This window comes from Oncorhynchus kisutch, linkage group LG15 (genome assembly GCF_002021735.2).
Source record: "Oncorhynchus kisutch isolate 150728-3 linkage group LG15, Okis_V2, whole genome shotgun sequence".
NCBI classification, from domain to species: domain Eukaryota; kingdom Metazoa; phylum Chordata; class Actinopteri; order Salmoniformes; family Salmonidae; genus Oncorhynchus; species Oncorhynchus kisutch.
This window is the reverse complement of record NC_034188.2, coordinates 2,170,466-2,188,645: the sequence shown is the minus strand read 5'-3', so window position 1 is coordinate 2,188,645 and position 18,180 is coordinate 2,170,466. Positions and strand designations below refer to the sequence as shown.

At 47.4% G+C, this 18,180-nt stretch overlaps 1 protein-coding gene across 7 annotated transcripts in view; it reads left to right on the top strand.

Moving 5' to 3' along the window:
• Positions 1 to 18,180, top strand: part of LOC109886797 (transcriptional regulator ATRX-like) — a 122,846-nt gene that overhangs the window by 44,832 nt on the left and 59,834 nt on the right. For all 7 annotated transcript variants that reach the window (XM_031789470.1, XM_031789473.1, XM_031789468.1 and 4 more), the window contains 8 exons: positions 2,776 to 2,922; positions 3,339 to 3,516; positions 3,602 to 3,739; positions 5,893 to 6,068; positions 7,006 to 7,123; positions 9,490 to 9,620; positions 12,727 to 12,821; positions 17,672 to 17,808. In XM_031789470.1, the coding sequence (XP_031645330.1) occupies positions 2,776 to 2,922; positions 3,339 to 3,516; positions 3,602 to 3,739; positions 5,893 to 6,068; positions 7,006 to 7,123; positions 9,490 to 9,620; positions 12,727 to 12,821; positions 17,672 to 17,808 (1,120 nt within the window). The remainder of the gene's footprint in view (positions 1 to 2,775; positions 2,923 to 3,338; positions 3,517 to 3,601; positions 3,740 to 5,892; positions 6,069 to 7,005; positions 7,124 to 9,489; positions 9,621 to 12,726; positions 12,822 to 17,671; positions 17,809 to 18,180) is intronic.

Below are 18,180 nucleotides of genomic sequence, written 5' to 3'. Positions count from 1 at the left end.
TCAAGATAAGGGCAACCTCAGAGGCGACATACAATAGTATCTCACATAAGCATTATTATGTAAATAAAACATCTTATTTATTTATTTGTTATCTTTGTTATCTTATTTATCAATGTTACTAATTCTGATTCTGACGCAACACCTGTTTCTCTGGCCGGTAGACTGGGGTCTCTGGCCGGTAGACTCTGGTAGACTGGGGTCTCTGGCCGGTAGACTCTGGTAGACTGGGGTCTCTGGCCGGTAGACTCTGGTAGACTGGGGTCTCTGGCCGGTAGACTCTGGTAGACTGGGGTCTCTGGCCGGTGGACTGTGGTAGACTGGGGTCTCTGGCCGGTGGACTGTGGTAGACTGGGGTCTCTGGCCGGTGGACTGTGGTCTCTGGCCGGTGGACTGGGGTCTCTGGCCGGTGGACGGCTGGGGTCTCTGGCCGGTGGACTGTGGTCTCTGGCCGGTGGACTGGGGTCTCTGGCCGGTGGACTGGGGTCTCTGGCCGGTGGACTGTGGTAGACTGGGGTCTCTGGCCGGTGGACTGGGGTCTCTGGCCGGTGGACTGTGGTAGACTGGGGTCTCTGGCCGGTGGACTGGGGTCTCTGGCCGGTGGACTGTGGTAGACTGGGGTCTCTGGCCGGTGGACTGGGGTCTCTGGCCGGTGGACTGTGGTAGACTGGGGTCTCTGGCCGGTGGACTGGGGTCTCTGGCCGGTGGACTGTGGTAGACTGGGGTCTCTGGCCGGTGGACTGGGGTCTCTGGCCGGTAGACTGGGGTCTCTGGCCGGTGGACTGGGGTCTCTGGCCGGTGGACTGTGGTAGACTGGGGTCTCTGGCCGGTGGACTGTGGTAGACTGGGGTCTCTGGCCGGTGGACTGTGGTCTCTGGCCGGTGGACTGGGGTCTCTGGCCGGTGGACGGCTGGGGTCTCTGGCCGGTGGACTGTGGTCTCTGGCCGGTGGACTGGGGTCTCTGGCCGGTGGACTGTGGTCTCTGGCCGGTGGACTGGGGTCTCTGGCCGGTGGACGGCTGGGGTCTCTGGCCGGTGGACTGCTGGTGTCCCTGGCCGGTGGACTGCTGGGGTCCCTGGCCGGTGGACGGCTGGGGTCTCTGGCCGGTGGACTGGGGTCCCTGGCCGGTGGACAGCTGGGGTCCCTGGCCGGTGGACTGCTGGGGTCCCTGGCCGGTGGACTGCTGGGGTCCCTGGCCGGTGGACTGCTGGGGTCCCTGGCCGGTGGACTGCTGGGGTCCCTGGCCGGTGGACTGCTGGGGTCCCTGGCCGGTGGACGGCTGGGGTCTCTGGCCGGTGGACTGCTGGGGTCCCTGGCCGGTGGACTGCTGGGGTCCCTGGCCGGTGGACTGCTGGGGTCCCTGGCCGGTGGACAGCTGGGGTCCCTGGCCGGTGGACTGCTGGGGTCCCTGGCCGGTGGACAGCTGGGGTCCCTGGCCGGTGGACAGCTGGGGTCCCTGGCCGGTGGACTGCTGGGGTCCCTGGCCGGTTGTCTTCCTATAGAACGGGATGTTTCTGGGTTGTGGGAGGAGCATAATGTTTCCCTCCAATCCCAACCATTTATCTCATCTGACCCTCATGACGTACTTTGACCACTAGATGGTAACCCTACTCCACACTACTGCTGTGTGACAAGTTAGACTTCTCTTTCTATGTGTATATATCTATACTGTATCTAACCCTGTTTATACCACTAGGTGGTAACCCTACTCCACACACTACTGCTGTGTGACAAGTTAGACTTCTCTCTCTATGTGTATATATCTATACTGTATCCAACCCTGTCTATATCACTAGGTGGTAACCCTACTTCACACACTACTGCTGTGTGACAAGTTAGACTTCTCTCTCTAGGTGTATATACAGTAGGGCAAAAAAGTATTTAGTCAGCCACCAATTGTGCAAGTTCTCCCACTTAAAAAGATGAGAGCCCTGTAATTTTCATCATAGGTACACTTCAACTATTACCAGCCTGGTGCAGGTTGACAATTTTGTTTCTGGTGTCCTTTGACAGCTCTTTGGTCTTGGCCATAGTGGAGTTTGGAGTGTGACTGTTTGAGGTTGTGGACAGGTGTCTTTTATACTGATAACAAGTTCAAACAGGTGCCATTAATACAGGTAACGAGTGGAGGACAGAGGAGCCTCTTAAAGAAGAAGTTACAGGTCTGTGAGAGCCAGAAATCTTGCTTGTTTGTAGGTGACCAAATAATTATTTTCCACCATAATTTGCAAATAAATTCATAAAAAATCCTACAATGTGATTTTCTTTTTTTTTTTTCTCTCATTTTGTCTGTCATAGTTGAAGTCTACCTATGATGAAAATTACAGGCCTCTCTCATCTTTTTATGTGGGAGAACTTGCACAATTGGTGGCTGACTAAATACTTTTTTGCCCCACTGTATCTATACTGTATCTAACCCTGTCTATACCACTAGGTGGTAACCCTACTCCACAAACTACTGCTGTGTGACGAGTTAGACTTCTCTCTCTATACTGTATCTAACCCTGTCTATATCACTAGGTGGTAACCCTACTCCACACACTACTGCTGTGTGACGAGTTAGACTTCTCTCTCTATACTGTATCTAACCCTGTCTATATCACTAGGTGGTAACCCTACTCCACACACTACTGCTGTGTGAAAAGTTAGACTTCTCTCTCTATACTGTATCTAACCCTGTCTATACCACTAGGTGGTAACCCTACTCCACAAACTACTGCTGTGTGACAAGTTAGACTTCTCTCTCTATACTGTATCTAACCCTGTCTATATCACTAGGTGGTAACCCTACTCCACACACTACTGCTGTGTGAAAAGTTAGACTTCTCCACGGCTCTGATCGTCTGTCCTCTCAACACCGTTCTCAACTGGCTCAATGAGTTTGAGAAGTGGCAGTACGGCTTCAAGGACGAGGAGAGTTTAGAGGTACACACCCACTCTGATATACCTGTGTGTGTCTTTACGCTGTCTGTGTGTCTTTACGCTGTCTGTGTGTCTTTACACTGTCTGTGTGTCTTTACGCTGTCTGTGTGTCTTTACGCTGTCTGTGTGTCTTTACACTGTCTGTGTGTCTTTACGCTGTCTGTGTGTCTTTACGGAGTCTTTACGCTGTCTGTGTGTCTTTACGCTGTCTTTACGCTGTCTGTGTGTCTTTACGCTGTCTGTGTGTCTACGCTGTCTGTGTGTCTTTACGCTGTCTTTACGCTGTCTGTGTGTCTTTACGCTGTCTGTGTGTCTTTACGCTGTCTTTACGCTGTCTGTGTGTCTTTACGCTGTCTGTGTGTCTACGCTGTCTGTGTGTCTTTACGCTGTCTGTGTGTCTTTACGCTCTGTGTCACTAGGTGACGGAGCTGGCCACGGTGAAGCGTCCTCAGGAGAGAGCGTCTGCTCTGCAGCAGTGGCAGGAGGATGGAGGAATCATGATCATTGGCTATGAGATGTACCGTAACCTCACACAGGGTAGAAACATCAAGAGCAAGAAACTCAAAGAGACCTTCCAGAAGACCCTGGTTGACCCAGGTAGGTAGAGGACACACACACACATGGTTATTTCTTGTATCCAGTTTCTTCTCAATTCTCTGCTCTGTGTTGTCTCCCTCCCCAGGCCCAGACTTTGTGATCTGTGATGAGGGCCACATCTTGAAGAACGAGGTGTCGGCCATCTCTAAAGCCATGAACTCCATCAAGACCCGAAGGAGAGTGGTGCTCACCGGCACACCGCTGCAGAACAACCTCATAGAGTGTATGTCCGTTACTTCCTGTTATATCCAGACCGCTGGCCTACAGGGCATTCGGAAATAATTCTGACCCCTGGACTTAACACATTACAGCCTTACTCTAAAATTGATTTTTTTAAAGCCCCCCCCCCCCTCCTCCCTCATCAATCTACACATAATGACTAAGCAAAAACAGGTTTAGACATCTTTGCTAATTCATAAAAAAATACAAAACTGAAAAATCACAAGTACATTTAGTATTCAGACCCTTTACTCAGTACTTTGTTGAAACACCTTTGGCAGCAATTACAGCCTCGAGTCTTCTTGGGTATGACGCTACAAGCTTGGCACACCTGTATTTGGGGAGTTTCTCCCATTCTTCTCTGCAGATCCTCTTTGGTTGGTGGAGGGCCTAAGCCCTCCCAGGTCCACCCATGACTGTGCCCCTGCCCAGTCAGGTGTTGTCCTTAAGCCATTTTGCCACAACTTTGGAAGTATACTTGGGGTCATTGTCCATTTGGAAGACCCATTTGCGACCAAGCTTTAACTTCCTGACTGATGTCTTGAGATGTTGCTTCAATATATCCACATAATTGTCATTTTTCATGATGCCATCTATTTTGTGAGGTGCACCAGTCCCTCCTGCAGCAAAGCACCCCCACAACATGATGCTGCCACCCCCGTGCTTCACGGCTGGGATGGTGTTCTTCGGCTTGCAAGCCTCATTATGGCCAAACAGTTCTATTTTTGTTTCATCAGACCAGAGGACATTTCTCCAAAAAGTACGATCTTTGTCCCATGTGCAGTTGCAAACCGTAGTCTGGCTTTTTTTATGGCGGTTTTGGAGCAGTGACTTCTTCCCTGCTGAGCGGCCTTTCAGGTTTGTCGATATAGGACTCGTTTTACTGTGGATATAGATACTTTTGTACCTGTTTCCTCCAGCATCTTCACAAGGTCCTTTGCTGTTGTTCTGGCATTGATTTGCACCTTTCGCACCAAAGTACATTCATCTCTAGGTGACAGAACACATTTCCTTCCTGAGGGATATGACGGCTGCATGGTCCCATGGTGTTTATACTTGCGTACTATTGTTTGTACAGATGAACGTGGTACCTTCAGGCATTTGGAAATTGCTCCCAAGGATGAACCAGACTTGTGGAGGTCTACAATGTTTTTTTCTGAGGTCTTGGCTGATTTCTTTTGATTTTCCCATGATGTCAAGCAAAGAGGCACTGAGTTTGAAGGTAGGCCTTGAAATACATCCACAGGTACACCTCCAATTGACACAAATGATGTCAATTAGCCTATCAGAAGCTTCTAAAGCCATGACATTTTCTGGAATTTTCCAAGCTGTTTAAAGGCACAGTCAACTTAGTGTATGCAAACTTCTGACCCACTGGAATTGTGATACAGTGACTTATAAGTGAAATAATCTGTCTGTAAACAATTGTTGGAAAAATGACTTGTGTCATGCACAAAGTAGATGTCCTAACCGACTTGCCAAAAGTATAGATTATTAACAAGACATTTGTGGAGTGGTTGAAAAACGAGTTTTAAAGACTCAAACTTCCGACTTCAACTTTACCTCTTAAGGTCCTTCAGTGAATTATTGAATTCTAAATTCACATAGAGTTGTGAGTTCTAGATATGTCACTGAAAGCAAGTCTGAGCAGATCTGTTCTATGTGAGATAATTCTACGCCTTCGCTAGATTTTTTTTCTGCCTTTTTTATTGAGTTTTTCTTTTTTTTACACCAGCTCCAAACAGCTGAAAAATACAATATTTTGGTTATGGTTATATTTGGTTATATTTTACAGCAGTTTTAGATGGTACAGTGATTCTCTGCGCAATGACGTTTTGCGCAGAGCATTTTGGAAAGATGAAATGGGAAAATACAGTGTTGTACAATCCAGGTGTGAAATCTCTTATGAGAGGAGACTCCCAGCTGTAGTCGCTGCCAAAGATGATTCTAACATGTATTGACTCGGGTGAATACTTATAAAATCAACATATATTACGGTTTCATTTTTTCATTTTTTATTTTAGGGATATAATTCTACTTTGACATTACCAAGATTGTTGACAAAAAAATGACAGTGGAATTAACTTTAATGCCACTTCGTAAAATGTGAAGAAATCTGAGGGGAGGGTGAATACTTACGTTGTGTGCCCTGTCCAGACCACTGCATGGTGAACTTCATCAAGGAGAACTTGCTGGGGTCAGTGAAGGAGTTCAGGAACCGCTTCGTCAACCCCATCCAGAACGGGCAGGCAGCGGACTCCACAGACCAGGATGTACGGATCATGAAGAAGAGGGCTCACATCCTCTACGAGATGCTCAATGGATGTGTTCAGGTAACACTGTTGTAACACTATATAACACAGATGTTTGCCTCATAAAGGATAGCTCACGTCCTCTCTGCTCTCTCTCTCTGCTCTCTCTCTCCTCTTTCTCTGCTCTCTCTCTCTCTGCTCTTTCTCCTCTCTGCTCTCTCCTCTCTGCTCTCTCTGCTCTCTCTCCTCTCTGCTCTCTCTCCTCTCTGCTCTTTCTCCTCTTTCTCTGCTCTCTCTCTCTCCTCTCTTTCTCTGCTCTCTGCTCTCTCTCCTCTTTCTCTGCTCTCTCTCTCTGCTCTTTCTCCTCTCTCCTCTCTGCTCTCTCTCTCTGCTCTCTCTCTCTGCTCTCTCTCCTCTTTCTCTGCTCTCTCTCCTCTCTCCTCCTTCTCCTCTCTTTCTCTGCTCTCTCTCCTCCTCTCTTTCTCTGCTCTCTCCTCTCTCCTCCTTCTCCTCTCTTTCTCTGCTCTCTCTCCTCCTCTCTTTCTCTGCTCTCTCCTCTCTCCTCCTTCTCTCTTTCTCTGCTCTCTCTCCTCTCTGCTCTCTCTCTCTGCTCTTTCTCCTCTTTCTCTGCTCTCTCCTCTCTCCTCCTCCTCCTCTCTTTCTCTGCTCTCTCTCCTCCTTCTCCTCTCTTTCTCTGCTCTCTCTCCTCCTTCTCTCTTTCTCTGCTCTCTCTCCTCTCTCCTCCTTCTCCTCTCTTTCTCTGCTCTCTCTCCTCCTTCTCTCTTTCTCTGCTCTCTCTCCTCCTTCTCTCTTTCTCTGCTCTCTCTCCTCCTCCTCTCTTTCTCTGCTCTCTCTCCTCCTTCTCCTCTCTTTCTCTGCTCTCTCTCCTCCTTCTCCTCTCTTTCTCTGCTCTCTCTCCTCCTTCTCCTCTCTTTCTCTGCTCTCTCTCCTCCTTCGCTCTTTCTCTGCTCTCTCTCCTCTCTGCTCTTTCTCTCCTCTTTCTCTGCTCTCTCTCCAGAGAAGAGACTACTCTGCCCTGACCAAGTTCCTGCCTCCTAAACATGAGTACGTTGTGTCCGTCAGAGTCACGCCCATCCAGTGTACTCTATACCGACACTACCTGGAGCACTTAACAGGTACACACTAACCCCTACCTTACCTAGTGTACACTACAGATCCTACCTGGAGGATTGTACTTCTGTGTGTTTTAAGAGGGAGAGAAGGAGGTTACCAGAGGTCTGGTCTCTAGTCTAAATGGTTCAATATGACCCAGAGGTCTGGTCTCTAGTCTAAACGGTTCAACATGACCCATATTACCAGAGATCTGGTCTCTAGTCTAAACGGTTCAATATGACCCAGAGGTCTGGTCTCTAGTCTAAACGGTTCAACATGACCCATATTACCAGAGATCTGGTCTCTAGTCTAAACGGTTCAATATGACCCAGAGGTCTGGTCTCTAGTCTAAATGGTTCAATATAACCCAGAGGTCTGGTCTCTAGTCTAAATGGTTCAATATGACCCATATTACCAGAGGTCTGGTCTCTAGTCTAAACGGTTCATTATGACCCAGAGGTCTGGTCTCTAGTCTAAATGGTTCAATATGACCCAGAGGTCTGGTCTCTAGTCTAAACGGTTCAATATGACCCAGAGGTCTGGTCTCTAGTCTAAACGGTTCATTATGACCCAGAGGTCTGGTCTCTAGTCTAAACGGTTCAATATGACCCAGAGGTCTGGTCTCTAGTCTAAATGGTTCATTATGACCCATATTACCAGAGATCTGGTCTCTAGTCTAAACGGTTCAATATGACCCATATTACCAGAGATCTGGTCTCTAGTCTAAACGGTTCATTATGACCCAGAGGTCTGGTCTCTAGTCTAAATGGTTCAATATGACCCAGAGGTCTGGTCTCTAGTCTAAACGGTTCAATATGACCCAGAGGTCTGGTCTCTAGTCTAAACGGTTCATTATGACCCAGAGGTCTGGTCTCTAGTCTAAACGGTTCAATATGACCCAGAGGTCTGGTCTCTAGTCTAAATGGTTCATTATGACCCATATTACCAGAGATCTGGTCTCTAGTCTAAACGGTTCAATATGACCCATATTACCAGAGATCTGGTCTCTAGTCTAAATGGTTCAATATGTTCCCACAGCATGTTGCTGCCACCACCATGCTTCACCGTAGGGATGGTGCAAGGTTTCCTCCAGATATGATGCTGCCACCACCATGCTTCACCGTAGGGATGGTGCCAGGTTTCCTCCAGACATGATGCTGCCACCACCATGCTTCACCGTAGGGATGGTGCAAGGTTTCCTCCAGACATGATGCTGCCACCACCATGCTTCACCGTAGGGATGGTGCCAGGTTTCCTCCAGACATGATGCTGCCACCACCATGCTTCACCGTAGGGATGGTGCAAGGTTTCCTCCAGACATGATGCTGCCACCACCATGCTTCACCGTAGGGATGGTGCCAGGTTTCCTCCAGACATGATGCTGCCACCACCATGCTTCACCGTAGGGATGGTGCAAGGTTTCCTCCAGACATGATGCTGCCACCACCATGCTTCACCGTAGGGATGGTGCAAGGTTTCGTCCTGACGTGATGCTTGGCATTCAGGCCAAAGAGCTCGATCTTGGTTTCATCAGACCAGAGAATCTTGTTTCTCATGGTCTGAGAGTCCTTTAGGTGCCTTTTGGCAAACTCCAAGTGGGTTGTCATGTGCCTTTTACTGAGCAGTGGCTTCCGTCTGGCCACTCTACCATAAAAGCCTGATTGGTGGAGTGCTGGAGAGATGATTGTCCTTCTGGATGGTTCTCCCATTTCCACAGAGGAACTCTAGAGCTTGATTGGTCAGTTTGGCCGGGCGACCAGCTCTTTGAAGAGTCTTGGTGGTTCCAAACTTCTTCCATTTAAGAATGATTGAGGCCACTGTATTCTTGGGGACCTTCAATGCTGCAGAAATGTTTTGGCACGCTTCCCCAGATCAGATCTCCTGTCTCGGAGCTCTACGGAGCTCTACGGACAATTCCTTCGACCTCATGACTTGGTTTTTGCTCTGACATGCACTGTCAACTGTGGGACCTTATGTAGACAGGTGTGTGCCTTTCCAAATCAAGTCCAATCAATTGAATTTACTACAGTTGGACTCCAAGTTGTAGAAACATCTCAATGATCAATGGAAACAGGATGCACCTGAGCTCAAATACAAGTCTCAAAGGAAAGGGTCTGAATACTGATGTAAATAAGATATTTCTGTTTTTTATTTGAAATTTGCGTAACATTTGAAACCAGTTTTTTGTTTTCATTCGTGTAGATTGAGGAATACATTTAATCTATTTTAGAATAAGGCTGTAACGTTTGACAATCCAGGTTTCTGTCTCTTTCAGTTGTCTCTTACGTTGTTCTGGTGTTGATGTGAAGGAGTGGTACCTTACTCAGCTGTGGTTGGTTTGACACACACGTTCTCTCTTTTCCTTTCTCTCTGCGTGTGTCTGGGGCAGGTACGGGGAACGTGGTGGAGGGGGGTCGGGGTCGAGCCGGGACCAAACTCTTCCAGGACTTCCAGATGCTCAGTAGAATCTGGACCCATCCCTGGTGCCTGCAGCTGGACTACATCAGCAAGGAAAACAAGGTACACACAGATGGACTCACACACACTCATCAGCTAAGAAAACAGGTTGAGGGGAACGAGACGGGTCTGTATCAGCTGCCCCAACCCCACTAACAGACACGCTGCCCCAACCCCACTAACAGACACGCTTCACTAAACCCCAGGAGAACATACTAACACGCTACACTAAACCCCAGGAGAACATACTAACACGCGCTTCACTAAACCCCAGGAGAACATACTAACACGCGCTTCACTAAACCCCAGGAGAACATACTAACACGCTACTCTAAACCCCAGGAGAACATATTAACACGCTACTCTAAACCCCAGGTGAACATACTAACACGCTTCACTAAACCCCAGGAGAACCTACTAACACGCTTCACTACACCCCAGGAGAACATAGTAACACGCTACACTAAACCCCAGGAGAACATACTAACACGCTACACTAAACCCCAGGAGAACATACTAACACGCTTCACTAAACCCCAGGAGAACATACTAACACGCTTCACTAAACCCCAGGAGAACATACTAACACGCTACACTAAACCCCAAGAGAACATACTAACACGCGCTTCACTAAACCCCAGGAGAACATACTAACACGCGCTTCACTAAACCCCAGGAGAACATACTAACACGCGCTTCACTAAACCCCAGGAGAACATACTAACACGCGCTTCACTAAACCCCAGGAGAACATACTAACACGCGCTTCACTAAACCCCAGGAGAACATACTAACACGCGCTTCACTAAACCCCAGGAGAACATACTAACACGCTACACTAAACCCCAAAAGAACATACTAACACGCGCTTCACTAAACCCCAGGAGAACATACTAACACGCGCTTCACTAAACCCCAGGAGAACATACTAACACGCGCTTCACTAAACCCCAGGAGAACATACTAACACGCGCTTCACTAAACCCCAGGAGAACATACTAACACGCGCTTCACTAAACCCCAGGAGAACATACTAACACGCGCTTCACTAAACCCCAGGAGAACATACTAACACGCGCTTCACTAAACCCCAGGAGAACATACTAACACGCGCTTCACTAAACCCCAGGAGAACATACTAACACGCGCTTCACTAAACCCCAGGAGAACATACTAACACGCATCACTAAACCCCAGGAGAACATACTAACACACGCTTCACTACACCCCAGGAGAACATACTAACACGCTTCACTAAACCCCAGGAGAACATACTAACACGCTACTCTAAACCCCAGGAGAACATATTAACACGCTACTCTAAACCCCAGGAGAACATACTAACACGCTTCACTAAACCCCAGGAGAACATACTAACACGCTTCACTAAACCCCAGGAGAACATACTAACACGCTACACTAAACCCCAGGAGAACATACTAACACGCGCTTCACTAAACCCCAGGAGAACATACTAACACGCATCACTAAACCCCAGGAGAACATACTAACACACGCTTCACTAAACCCCAGGAGAACATACTAACACGCTTCACTAAACCCCAGGAGAACATACTAACACGCTTCACTAAACCCCAGGAGAACATACTAACACGCATCACTAAACCCCAGGAGAACATACTAACACACGCTTCACTAAACCCCAGGAGAACATACTAACACGCTTCACTAAACCCCAGGAGAACATACTAACACGCTTCACTAAACCCCAGGAGAACATACTAACACGCATCACTAAACCCCAGGAGAACATACTAACACGCATCACTAAACCCCAGGAGAACATACTAACACGCTTCACTAAACCCCAGGAGAACATACTAACACGCTTCACTAAACCCCAGGAGAACATACTAACACGCATCACTAAACCCCAGGAGAACATACTAACACGCTTCACTAAACCCCAGGAGAACATACTAACACGCATCACTAAACCCCAGGAGAACATACTAAGGGGGGGGGGGGCTGCCGACTGTGTCTTAGGGAGGGCTGACTGTGTCTTAGGGAGGGCTGACTGTGTCTTAGGGAGGGCTGACTGTGTCTTAGGGAGGGCTGACTGTGTCTTAGGGAGGGCTGACTGTGTCTTAGGGAGGGCTGACTGTGTCTTAGGGAGGGCTGACTGTGTCTTAGGGAGGGCTGACTGTGTCTTAGGGAGGGCTGACTGTGTCTTAGGGAGGGCTGACTGTGTCTTAGGGAGGGCTGACTGTGTCTTAGGGAGGGCTGACTGTGTCTTAGGGAGGGCTGACTGTGTCTTAGGGAGGGCTGACTGTGTCTTGGGGAGGGCTGACTGTGTCTTGGGGAGGTCTGACTGTGTCTTGGGGAGGTCTGACTGTGTCTTAGGGAGGGCTGACTGTGTCTTAGGGAGGGCTGACTGTGTCTTAGGGAGGGCTGACTGTGTCTTAGGGAGGGCTGACTGTGTCTTAGGGAGGGCTGACTGTGTCTTAGGGAGGGCTGACTGTGTCTTAGGGAGGGCTGACTGTGTCTTAGGGAGGGCTGACTGTGTCTTAGGGAGGGCTGACTGTGTCTTAGGGAGGGCTGACTGTGTCTTAGGGAGGGCTGACTGTGTCTTAGGGAGGGCTGACTGTGTCTTAGGGAGGGCTGACTGTGTCTTAGGGAGGGCTGACTGTGTCTTAGGGAGGGCTGACTGTGTCTTAGGGAGGGCTGACTGTGTCTTAGGGAGGGCTGACTGTGTCTTAGGGAGGGCTGACTGTGTCTTAGGGAGGGCTGACTGTGTCTTAGGGAGGGCTGACTGTGTCTTAGGGAGGGCTGACTGTGTCTTGGGGGGGGGCTGACTGTGTCTTGGGGGAGGGGCTGACTCTGTCTTGGGGGGGGGGGCTGACTGTGTCTTAGGGAGGGCTGACTGTGTCTTAGGGAGGGCTGACTGTGTCTTAGGGAGGGCTGACTGTCTTGGGGGGGCTGACTGTGTCTTGGGGGGGGGGGCTGACTGTGTCTTGGGGGGGCTGACTGTGTCTTGGGGGGGCTGACTGTGTCTTGGGGGGGGGCTGACTGTGTCTTGGGGGGGGGGGCTGACTGTGTCTTGGGGGGGGGGGCTGACTCTGTCTTGGGGGGGGGGGCTGACTCTGTCTTGGGGGGGGGGGGCTGACTGTGTCTTGGGGGGGGGCTTACTGTGTGTCTTGTGTTTTAGGGGTACTTTGACGAGGACAGCATGGAGGAGTTCATCGCCTCGGAGACCGAGGAATCTTCTTTAAGCATGACCTCTGAGGACGAGAAACAGAAAAAGTAATTTTCAGGGACACAAACTCGTCACTTTTCGGCGATATTTGCCATTGAGTTGATCCATGAAAAATAACGGTGCATCACCCATCAAGCTATAAGAGGCCCAGAGTATCACCCATTGAGCTGTAAGAGGCCCAGAGTAGCACCCATTGAGTTATAAGAGACCCAGAGTATCACCCATTGAGCTATAAGAGAGGCCCAGAGTAGCACCCATTGAGCTATAAGAGAGGCCCAGAGTATCACCCATCGAGCTATGAGGCCCAGAGTATCACACATCGAGCTATGAGGCCCGGAGTATCACCCATTGAGCTATAACAGAGGCCCGGAGTATCACCCATTGAGCTATAAGAGGCCCAGAGTATCACCCATCGAGCTATAACAGAGGCCCAGAGTATCACCCATCGAGCTATGAGGCCCAGAGTATCACCCATCGAGCTATGAGGCCCAGAGTATCACCCATCGAGCTATGAGGCCCAGAGTATCACCCATCGAGCTATAAGAGGCCCAGAGTATCACCCATCGAGCTATAACAGAGGCCCAGAGTATCACCCATTGAGCTATAACAGAGGCCCAGAGTATCACCCATCGAGCTATAATAGAGGCCCAGAGTATCACCCATCAAGCTATAATAGAGGCCCAGAGTATCACCCATCAAGCTATAATAGAGGCCCAGAGTATCACCCATCGAGCTATAATAGAGGCCCAGAGTATCACCCATCGAGCTATAATAGAGGCCCAGAGTATCACCCATCGAGCTATAATAGAGGCCCAGAGTATCACCCATCGAGCTATGAGGCCCAGAGTATCACCCATCGAGCTATGAGGCCCAGAGTATCACCCATCGAGCTATGAGGCCCAGAGTATCACCCATCGAGCTATGAGGCCCAGAGTATCACCCATCGAGCTATGAGGCCCAGAGTATCACCCATCGAGCTATGAGGCCCAGAGTATCACCCATCGAGCTATGAGGCCCAGAGTATCACCCATCGAGCTATGAGGCCCAGAGTATCACCCATCGAGCTATGAGGCCCAGAGTATCACCCATCGAGCTATGAGGCCCAGAGTATCACCCATCGAGCTATGAGGCCCAGAGTATCACCCATCGAGCTATGAGGCCCAGAGTATCACCCATCGAGCTATGAGGCCCAGAGTATCACCCATCGAGCTATGAGGCCCAGAGTATCACCCATCGAGCTATGAGGCCCAGAGTATCACCCATCGAGCTATAACAGAGGCCCAGAGTATCACCCATCGAGCTATAACAGAGGCCCAGAGTATCACCCATCGAGCTATGAGGCCCAGAGTATCACCCATTGAGCTATAAGAGGCCCAGAGTATCACCCATTGAGCTATAACAGAGGCCCAGAGTATCACCCATTGAGCTATAACAGAGGCCCGGAGTATCACCCATTGAGCTATAACAGAGGCCCGGAGTATCACCCATCGAGCTATATGAGGCCCGGAGTATCACCCATCGAGCTATGAGGCCCGGAGTATCACCCATTGAGCTATAACAGAGGCCCGTAGTATCACCCATTGAGCTATAAGAGGCCCAGAGTATCACCCATTGAGCTATAACAGAGGCCCAGAGTATCACCCATCGAGCTATAAGAGGCCCAGAGTATCACCCATCGAGCTATAAGAGGCCCAGAGTATCACCCATTGAGCTATAACAGAGGCCCAGAGTATCACCCATTGAGCTATAACAGAGGCCCAGAGTATTACCCATTGAGCTATAACAGAGGCCCAGAGCATCACCCATTGAGCTATAAGAGGCCCAGAGCATCACCCATTGAGCTATAACAGAGGCCCAGAGCATCACCCATTGAGCTATAACAGAGGCCCAGAGCATCACCCATTGAGCTATAAGAGGCCCAGAGTATCACCCATCGAGCTATGAGGCCCAGAGTATCACCCATTGAGCTATAACAGAGGCCTGGAGGGTGAATAGGCAACAAAATATTGAAGTGCCTTTGAACGGGCTATGGTAGTAGGTGCCAGGCGCACCGGTTTGTGTCAAGAACTGCAACGATACTGGGTTTTCACACTCAACAGTTTCCTGTGTTTATCAAGAATGATCCACCACCCGAAGGACATTCAGCCAACTTCACACAACTGTGGGAAGCATTGGAGTCAACGCTTTCGACACCTTGTAGAGTCCGTGCCCCGACAAACTGAGGCTGTTCTGAGGGGCAAAAGGGAGCGCAACTCAATATTAGGAAGGTGTTCTTAATGTTTTGTACACTGTATATACTGTGTATATATATATATATTCCTTACCACATTCATCCTGCCCAATCACAGGTAGGCATTTGGATATGAGCAAATCATCCGGTTTCTGCAGTAGCCTTTTTGTATTATACTGTAAAGTGAGAAGGTAAATCGAAGTGTGTTGAGTAGAGGTGTGAAGATCAGAGCTTTGTGCAGCGCACGGGCAGAACCAATAGGAAACGGGGACAGGCATCCTGAGGTGGCGGGGCCAACTCCGTGGTATCACCATATTACTCTGTATCGTGATACTTGGTCTGGCATCACTTTGTTGGTCAAATGTTGGCATTGTGACAACACTACTCGGGGAAAATAGGTACATTTTCTAGCAAGTTTACAGGTTGTTTCTTGTCCGACATTTATCACCTTTTTTAGGTCCCTCACCAGTTAGCATCTCTGATTTAACGTTACAGTATCGATCGTAATGTAATAAACGGCCTTGCACTGTTGACTGTCTTATCGTACTGTAATATACAACCTGACTGTCTTATCGTACTGTAATATACACCCTGACTGTCTTATCGTACTGTAATATACAACCTGACTGTCTTATCATACTGTAATATACACCCTGACTGTCTTATCGTACTGTAATATACAACCTGACTGTCTTATCATACTGTAATATACACCCTGACTGTCTTATCATACTGTAATATACACCCTGACTGTCTTATCGTACTGTAATATACAACCTGACTGTCTTATCATACTGTAGTATACAACCTGACTGTCTTATCATACTGTAATATACACCCTGACTGTCTTATCGTACTGTAATATACAACCTGACTGTCTTATCATACTGTAATATACACCCTGACTGTCTTATCGTACTGTAATATACAACCTGACTGTCTTATCATACTGTAATATACACCCTGACTGTCTTATCGTACTGTAATATACAACCTGACTGTCTTATCATACTGTAATATACACCCTGACTGTCTTATCATACTGTAATATACACCCTGACTGTCTTATCATACTGTAATATACAACCTGACTGTCTTATCGTACTGTAATATACAACCTGACTGTCTTATCATACTGTAATATACAACCTTGTACTGTCTTATCGTACTGTAATATACACCCTGACTGTCTTATCGTACTGTAATATACAACCTGACTGTCTTATCATACTGTAATATACACCCTGACTGTCTTATCGTACTGTAATATACAACCTGACTGTCTTATCATACTGTAATATACACCCTGACTGTCTTATCATACTGTAATATACACCCTGACTGTCTTATCGTACTGTAATCTACAACCTGACTGTCTTATCATACTGTAATATACAACCTGACTGTCTTATCGTACTGTAATATACAACCTGACTGTCTTATCATACTGTAATATACAACCTTGTACTGTCTTATCGTACTGTAATATACAACCTGACTGTCTTATCGTACTGTAATATACAACCTGACTGTCTTATCGTACTGTAATCTACAACCTGACTGTCTTATCATACTGTAATATACAACCTGACTGTCTTATCGTACTGTAATATACAACCTGACTGTCTTATCGTACTGTAATATACAACCTGACTGTCTTATCATACTGTAATATACAACCTGACTGTCTTATCGTACTGTAATATACAACCTGACTGTCTTATCATACTGTAATATACACCCTGACTGTCTTATCGTACTGTAATATACAACCTGACTGTCTTATCATACTGTAATATACAACCTGACTGTCTTATCGTACTGTAATCTACAACCTGACTGTCTTATCGTACTGTAATCTACAACCTGACTGTCTTATCGTACTGTAATATACAACCTGACTGTCTTATCGTACTGTAATATACAACCTGACTGTCTTATCATACTGTAATATACAACCTGACTGTCTTATCGTACTGTAATCTACAACCTGACTGTCTTATCGTACTGTAATCTACAACCTGACTGTCTTATCGTACTGTAATATACAACCTGACTGTCTTATCGTACTGTAATATACAACCTGACTGTCTTATCGTACTGTAATATACAACCAGACTGTCTTATCATACTGTAATATACAACCTGACTGTCTTATCGTACTGTAATATACAACCTGACTGTCTTATCGTACTGTAATATACAACCTGACTGTCTTATCGTACTGTAATATACAACCTGACTGTCTTATCGTACTGTAATCTACAACCTGACTGTCTTATCGTACTGTAGTCTACAACCTGACTGTCTTATCGTACTGTAATATACAACCTGACTGTCTTATCGTACTGTAATATACAACCTGACTGTCTTATCATACTGTAATATACAACCTGACTGTCTTATCGTACTGTAATCTACAACCTGACTGTCTTATCGTACTGTAATCTACAACCTGACTGTCTTATCGTACTGTAATCTACAACCTGACTGTCTTATCGTACTGTAATATACAACCTGACTGTCTTATCGTACTGTAATATACAACCTGACTGTCTTATCATACTGTAATATACAACCTGACTGTCTTATCGTACTGTAATATACAACCTGACTGTCTTATCATACTGTAATATACAACCTTGCTGTGCTCTGTCCCCCCTATAGGAAGAAGAAGCGAGGGAAGGCCAGGAAGAAGGACAGTGACTCAGACAGTGACGCTCTAGAGGTGATAAAGGAGTGGAACACCAGCTCCCGAGGGGGAGACCCCTCCAGCCGCAACCGGGCGGAGCCACAGGAGGAAGGTATAGAAATACAATTATATAGAGCCTGTAGATTGATACCTGACTAGAAATGTACAGTTATAATGTTATGGTGTTTTATATATGTATGTGTGTGTGTATATATATATGTGTGTATATGTGTGTATATATATATGTGTGTGTATGTATGTATGTATGTATGTATGTATGTATATATACGTGTGTGTGTGTGTGTGTATATATATATATATATGCCCACCAGCACCCAGTCATGTGTAATCATTGATTAGGGTGTAATGAATTTATTTCAATTGACTAAAAGAATAAACATACAGGGAATAAAAAAATATTCCATAACATGAATCTGGTGTGTAACAAAACACAGAAAAGGAACGCTCTTCGGCTCAAGTGCAA